We start from the raw sequence: 7,050 nt of genomic DNA, 5'->3' as shown, positions 1-7,050 counted from the left end.
ACTTTAACAGAATAACGGTTCTGTTTGCAAAACAGATTGGATGTAAACAGGGAGTCTGGTAGCTGGGCATAGGTAGCACCTATAATTCCAGCACTTTGGAAGGCTAAGGCAGGAGGATCACTTGAGTCCAGGGGTTCAAGACCAGCCTGGGCAACATAGGGAGACTCTACAAAAAATTTTAAAAAATTAGCCAGGCATGGTGGTGCATGTCTGTGGTCTCAGCTACTCAAAGAGGCTGAGGCAGGAGAATCAACTGAGCATGAAGTGATGGAGGTTGCAGTGAGCCATGATCATGCCACTATGCTCCAGCCTAGGGGACAGAGCAAGACCTTGTCTCTAAAAAAAATAATAATAAAATAATAAATACAATAAATAAAATGAAATAAAAATAGGGGTCTGGAGCTGGTAGGGAAGAAACAGAGCTGTATGGGAGAAAAGAATACTTTCCCTTGTTGATATGGGGGTCTGTGTCCCCTATGTCTCCTCTTATTTTCTTTTGCATTCTTGCTCTGATTGACTTCCTTCCCAAGTGCCTCTTCTTTCTGACTTTCCCTGTCTTATTATTTTCCCTCTTTGCTTTGCTAAAAGACTCTATCCCTGCATCTTATTCAGAGTACACTGACTACACTGGGCAGGAGTTAGAGAGAAGAGGTACTCACAGAATCCTAGATTTCTAAAACATTTAAGCTACAAAGGTAGGTGAATATCAGAGTCCAGTAGTCACATATTATACAGAGGAAAACTGAAGTGCTGAGATGGAAAATAACTTGTGTCACTCACAGAGGGAACTTTTGGTTAAGTTGGAATATGAGGCTGGGACCCACTAGGACAGCTTCCCTAATTTTCTTTCCTTTTTCTTTTTTTTTTTTTTTCCTTAGACAAAGTCTTACTCTGTCACTCAGGCTGGAGTTCAGTAGCGTGATCATAACTCACTGTGGTCTTGACCTCCCTGGCTCAAGTCATCCTCCAGTGCAGCTGGGACAATAGGAGTGTGCCACCATGCCTGGCTAATTTTTTGGTTTTTTATTTTTGTAGAGGTGGGGTCTTGCTATGCTGCTCAGGTTGGTCTCAAACTCCTGGGCACAAATGGTCCTCCTATTCCTTTACTCCCAAAGTGCTGGGTATAGGCCTGAGACACTGCACCCAGCCCTAGTTTCTGCAGTTTTCAAAAGACACAGCTCACTAGTTGGAGAGAAAGAGATTTCTGGGGCAGCCAATTAAAACATGGTAAAAGAAATGACAGTAACATGGTAAGATAAATAATCTGACTGGGTGCACTGGCTCACGCCTGTAATCCCAACCCTTTGGGAGGTTGAGGCAGGAGGATCACTTGAGCCTCGGAGTTTAGGACCAACCTGGGCAACATGCTGAAATCCCATCTCTTCAAAAAATAAAAAAGTAGCTGGACATAGTGGCACATACCTATAGTCCCAGCTACTCAGGAGGCTGAGGTAGGAGGATCACTTGAACCTAGGAATTTGAGGAAAATAATATAGAAGAAAAGAAAAGAAAAGGAGAAGAGAAGAGAAGAAGAGAAGAGAAAAAAGAAAAAAAGGCCGGGTGTGGTAGCTCATACCTGTAATCCCAGCACTTTGGGAGGCCGAGGCGGGCAGATCACCTGAGGTCAGGAGTTCGACACCAACCTGGCCAACACCGTGAAACCCTGTCTCTACTAAAAATATAAAAATTAACCAGGCGTTGTGGTGCATGCCTATAATCCCAGCTACTTGGGAGTGTGAGGCAGGGAGAATTGCTTGAACCTGGGAAGCGGAGGTTGCAGTGAGCTCAGATCGCGCCATTGCACTCCGGCCTAGGTGACAGAATGAGACTCCATCTCAAAAAGAAAAAAAAAAAAGGAAAGAAGGAGGGAGCAAGGAAGGGAGGATCTATGTTCTATGGCCAACAGTAGTTATCAAGCAGTTATGAGCCAGAGTTATAAACTAGCCAGATGGTTTTGTGATAAGATTTGAGTAGAATGAAAATCTCAAGGGGTTAAAATCCTGTGAAGCAACTGTACTCTCTTAGTGATTGTGGATTATTTTAAGTGTACCACATACCCCTCCTCAAGATGTAATGTTATACTATAAATGTTATGGGGAGAAACTGCCTAAATGAACAGATCAGCGCTCACACTGAGAACTGGAATAGAGAGTAGCCTATTTTGAACCTACTTTAAAAAAAAAAAACTTGGCCGGGAGCGGTAGCTCAAGCCTGTAATCTCAGCACTTTGGGAGGCCGAGACGGGTGGATCACGAGGTCAGGAGATCGAGACCATCCAGGCTAACACGGTGAAACCCTGTCTCTACTAAAAAAAAAAAAAATACAAAAAACTAGCCGGGCGAGGTGGCGGGCGCCTGTAGTCCCAGCTACTCGGGAGGCTGAGGCAGGAGAATGGCGGGAACCCGGGAGGCGGAGCTTGCAGTGAGCTGAGATCTGGCCACTGCACTCCAGCCTAGGCAACAGAGCAAGACTTCGCCTCAAAAAAAAAAAACTTGCATTTCAGAAAAATATCCAAAAATATGTCCAACAGGGTTATCCTGTTGGTACCAAAGACCTTCAGAAACTTCAGAGCATAGGATGTTGGTAAGAAGCACCAAAGCAGAAAGTACCTCTTTCTGCATGCGAGAAACCATCATTTATGTGAGAGTGATGTTCCCTTCCCTAAGGAAGGGTCTCTGTGAAGCAAGTGAAGGGTGGAAGGAGCTGTTGCCAGGGCCTGCCAGAAGCATCCTGGTAACCAGCTGCTGGCCCAAACCTTTCCTACTTACATGGAACAGTGGAAAGTGCCAACAGGGTTCTCACGACGAATGTCTTCATATTCCTCATAGATTCCTTGCTTTTGCCTGGCGTTAACATAGTCCACCAACTCTTGGATGGTCATAGCATGGGGACCTGGAACATGTACTGAGTCCCAGTCTAAGGCAGGAGGGAGGGAGAACAGGATGATCTCATCGAATGGATCTGGGTGGCCGTTCACCTGGGGTAGGAACTGGAAATTCCAAGTGGCGAGATCAATTTTGATGTACCCACCCAGGTTTTCTGGAAGACACTCCCTGGGCAGATGCTGCGTGACCTCAGATGTCTTTAATATCTGAATCTAGAAAGTAAGAAAGAACCATGTGAGTGTGTGGGGAGAGGGAAAGGCATATAGAGAGTGATAAAGAATAAATATGTTTATATCAGGTTTGGGGGATGGTATGAGATTTTCTTGAAATTCAAGGTATACTGTAAAAGTAGTAGACTACATTTCATCTGCCTGAGATTTAAGTCCTATAAATTTGCCAGATAAAAGTGTGAACTCCCAGAATGTATATAAAATTCACTCCTGGAATTAGGGACACTGTTACACACCTTCTGAAAGGATGATATAGTGAACAAAAGCTTTATATTATTAACAAGGCTTCCCAGCATCGCTGAATGCTGGTACTCTTTTTTTGGCCACTAAGAATGCATAGGTAGTAGTTATTTTTGTCAACCCCATACTCAGACAACCCATTCTAAGACCTGTTAGCTTGTGTTTTACTCAGCTTGGTATAACTGTTCACAAAGATAGGATTCTATGAAAGCAAGACACCCAGAGGCAGGGTAGCTCAGGAATAATGTTAGATAACACTTTTTTTTTTTGAGACAGGGTCTCACTTTTTCACCCAGCCTGGACTATAGTGGCGAGATCAAGGCTCACTGCAGCCTCAACCTCCTGGGCTCAAGTGATCCTCCCACCTCAGCTCCCAAGTAACTGGGACTGCAGATGCACACCACCATGCCCAGACAATTTTTTGTAGTAATCATAAGACTTAATGCTGCTCTTTGCTTGGACATAGCCATGCTGGAGCAAATTAGCTTAACTGGTTCTCCTTAGGATCTCTGTGGAATGGGGATGCTCTTCCTCCTAAAAGCTCATCTCTTTTGCTGTTGCCTCTTCTTGGAATGCCTTCTTTTTCTCCTCTGCCTCTTCATGGACCAGCACAGCTCACCTCTTCTGTGAAGTCTTTCCTGACTGCCTGAGGCAATATGCTTCTCTGTGTTCCTGCAGAGCCAAAGTTCTCATACGTGTATTTCTGTGTTCCCTATCAAGACCATGAGCTCCTTGAGGGTAGACTATCTCACTTAATTTTTAATTATCAGGAACCAGTGCTTCATCTACAAAAAGTACTTAATATATTTTGAGTTTATACATGCATGTATAATTCCTATCATTCAAGTGTAAGAACTTGCCTATGGAGTCCTCTCAAAGAGTTACCTTAGAAAAGATCTCTCCAGCTGGCATGGTGGCTCACGCCTGTAATCCCAGCACTTTGGGAGGCTGAGGCAGGTGGATCACCTGAATGGTGAAACACCATCTCTACTAAAAAAAAAAATACAAGAATTATCTGGGCATGGTGGTGGGAGCCTATAATCCCAGCAACTCGGGAGGCTGAGGCAGGAGAATCATCTTGAACCTGGGGGTTGGAGGTTGCAGTGAGCCAAGATCATGCCATTGCACTCTAGCCTGAGCGACAAGAGCAAACCTCCATCTCAAAAAAAAAAAAAAAGAAAGAAAAGATCTCTCATGGCCGGGCATGGTGCTCATGCCTCTAATCCCAGCACTTTGGGAGGCTGAGGCGGGTAGATCACAAGGTCAGGAGATCAAGACTCTATCTTGGCTAACACGGTGAAACCCCGTCTCTACTAAAAACACAAAAAAATTAGCCGGGCGTGACAGCATGTGCCTGTAGTCCCAGCTACTAAAGAGGCTGAGGCAGGAGAATCGCTTGAACCTGGGAGGCGGAGCTTGCAGTGAGCCGAGATCGCACCACTGTACTCCAGCCTGGGACACAGAGAAAAACTCCATCTCAAACAAACAAACAAACAAAACAACAACAACAACAAAAAACCACGGTGGCTCACGCCTGTAATCCCAGCACTTTGGGAGGCCAAGGCGGGCGGATCATGAGGTCAGGAGTTCGAGACCAGCCTGGCCAATACGGTGAAACCCCATCTCTACTAAAAATACAAAAATTAGCTAGGCATGGTGGTGTGTGCCTGTACTCCCAGCTACTCAGGAGGCTGAGGCAGAAGAATCGCTTGAACTCAGGAGGCGGGGCTGCAGTGAGCCAAGATTGTGCCACTGCACTCCAGCCTGGGCGACAGAGTGAGACTCCATCTCAAAAAAAAAAGAAAAAAAAGATCTCTCCTACTCTGTGTCATTAGATGTTTAAGTAGCTAACACAGAAATAAATGTCTTCACTTTCATATGTCCTGTCTTTTAATGGCTGCAATCAGTAACTGAGACCATAAATCTTTTAATCATGGGACACTCAGGAGATTATAACAGAATTAAAGTTTTTGGTTTTATTGTGGCGACAGGGTCTCACTATGTTGCCCAGGCTGGTCTTGAACTCCTGGCCTCAAGCGATCTTCCCACCTTGGCCTCGGACTCCCAAAGTGTTAGGATTATAGACATGAGCCGCTACACTCAGCCCAGAATTAAGGTAATTTTGAACACTTTTGAAATTGGGAAGCAACAAGATGTTCTGAGAAAAAAAATGCCAGGAATAAATGTAGAAAGAGACATAATGAAAAACTTTCCTCCACAACCCTGGTGGTCAAAGGGATTGAATGATGTTTCCAGTTGAACAAATTCAAATGCCAGTTCAACGAATGCAATTATATTACAAGCTGTTAAATATTAAAGGCCTATACAGCTCTAGGATAAATTTTGGAAGTAGCAGCTATCCCTAAGTTACCTCCAGGACACAATCTTTCAGTACTATCTTATGCAAGGTGCTATAGAAAGTGAGAACCAGATAAACTGTGTCTAGTTTCAAACTTCAAGAAGCTTGTAGTACAGTAAGAGAGGCAGTCTGTATCGAACTGACTAATGAATCAGGTAGAGAATGAGTGAATGCACTAACAGAAGCAGAACAGGCTCTAGGAGACATGCCAGGAGGATTTTTTGAAGGTAGAAAATTAATTGGCAGGAATTCAGTGGTAGAGATGAGAATGTATCTATTCACCTCCAAATAAAAAAGGGCGAGCTTGCCTTACCCTCTCCCGGACTTTGTCCTTCAGGAGGAGGCTGATGATGGAATAGGGCACTCGGAACCATATGGGTGCCCCCACAATCAGTACTTTCTTCAAACGAGCTGGAAATGCTCCCTGTGGAGAAAACACATAAGTGTAATGGAACCTGTGACTCTTCAAGCCCAAGTTTAGGTTTTCTGCTCTTCTCCCCATTCTTACCCAGCAGGGGGAGTCTATAGCCTAATTCAGGTTTGACCTCAGCAGCTATAGGAAAAGTGGTTAAACAAACTAAAGAAATTAGAAGCTGATTTACCTTTAAAAATAACAATGTTAAGTTCTTGTCTACCATAAGCTTTATGGATCAGAAACTATTCTGACTTCACAACAGATATCCTACACATACCACACATCAACATACATATATGCCTCCTAAAAAAGTTCTGTTATTAAAATGAAGGAAAAATGAGATTATGAATAAACTGAACATTAAACATTTCTTGACCAGGTGCGGTGGCTCATGCCTATAATCCCAGCACTACGGGAGGCTGAGGTGGGTGGATCACTGGAGGTCGGGAGTTCAAGACCAGCCTCGCCAACATGGTAAAACCTGTCAGTACTAAAAATACAAAACTAGCCAGGTGTGGTAGCAGACACCTGTAATCCCAACTACTCAGAAGGCCGAGGCAGGAGAATCACTTGAACCCAGGAAGCAGAGGCTGTAGTGAGTTGAGATCACGCCATTGCACTTTACCCTGGGCAACAAGAGCGAAACTCTGTCTCAAAAAAAAATAATATGGCTGGGTGCGGTGGCTCACACCTGTAATCCCAGCATTTCTGGAAGCCGAGGCGAGCAGATCACTTGAAGTCAGGAGTTTGAAACCAGCTCAGCTAACATGGTGAAACCCCATCTCTACTAAAAATACAAAGATTAGCCGGGCATGGTGGCATGCGCCTGTGACCCCTGCTACTTGGGAGACTGAGGCAGGAGAATCGCTTGAACCTAAGAGGTGGAGGTTGCAGTAAGCCAAGATCGCACCACTGCACTCC

General features: G+C 44.5%; 1 protein-coding gene across 1 annotated transcript in view; it reads right to left on the bottom strand.

Moving 5' to 3' along the window:
* PTPN9 (protein tyrosine phosphatase, non-receptor type 9) overlaps positions 1 to 7,050 on the bottom strand; it is a 76,442-nt gene that overhangs the window by 38,031 nt on the left and 31,361 nt on the right. The window contains exons 7-8 of the mRNA XM_011933009.1: positions 6,028 to 6,138; positions 2,769 to 3,097 (exon numbers count right to left, since the gene is read on the bottom strand). Of these exons, the coding sequence (XP_011788399.1) occupies positions 2,769 to 3,097; positions 6,028 to 6,138 (440 nt within the window). The remainder of the gene's footprint in view (positions 1 to 2,768; positions 3,098 to 6,027; positions 6,139 to 7,050) is intronic.

Source organism: Colobus angolensis, unplaced genomic scaffold (assembly GCF_000951035.1).
Source record: "Colobus angolensis palliatus isolate OR3802 unplaced genomic scaffold, Cang.pa_1.0 Scaffold99, whole genome shotgun sequence".
NCBI lineage: Eukaryota > Metazoa > Chordata > Mammalia > Primates > Cercopithecidae > Colobus > Colobus angolensis.
Note: the sequence above shows the minus strand (reverse complement) of the source record. Positions and strands in the feature narration are given on the sequence as shown.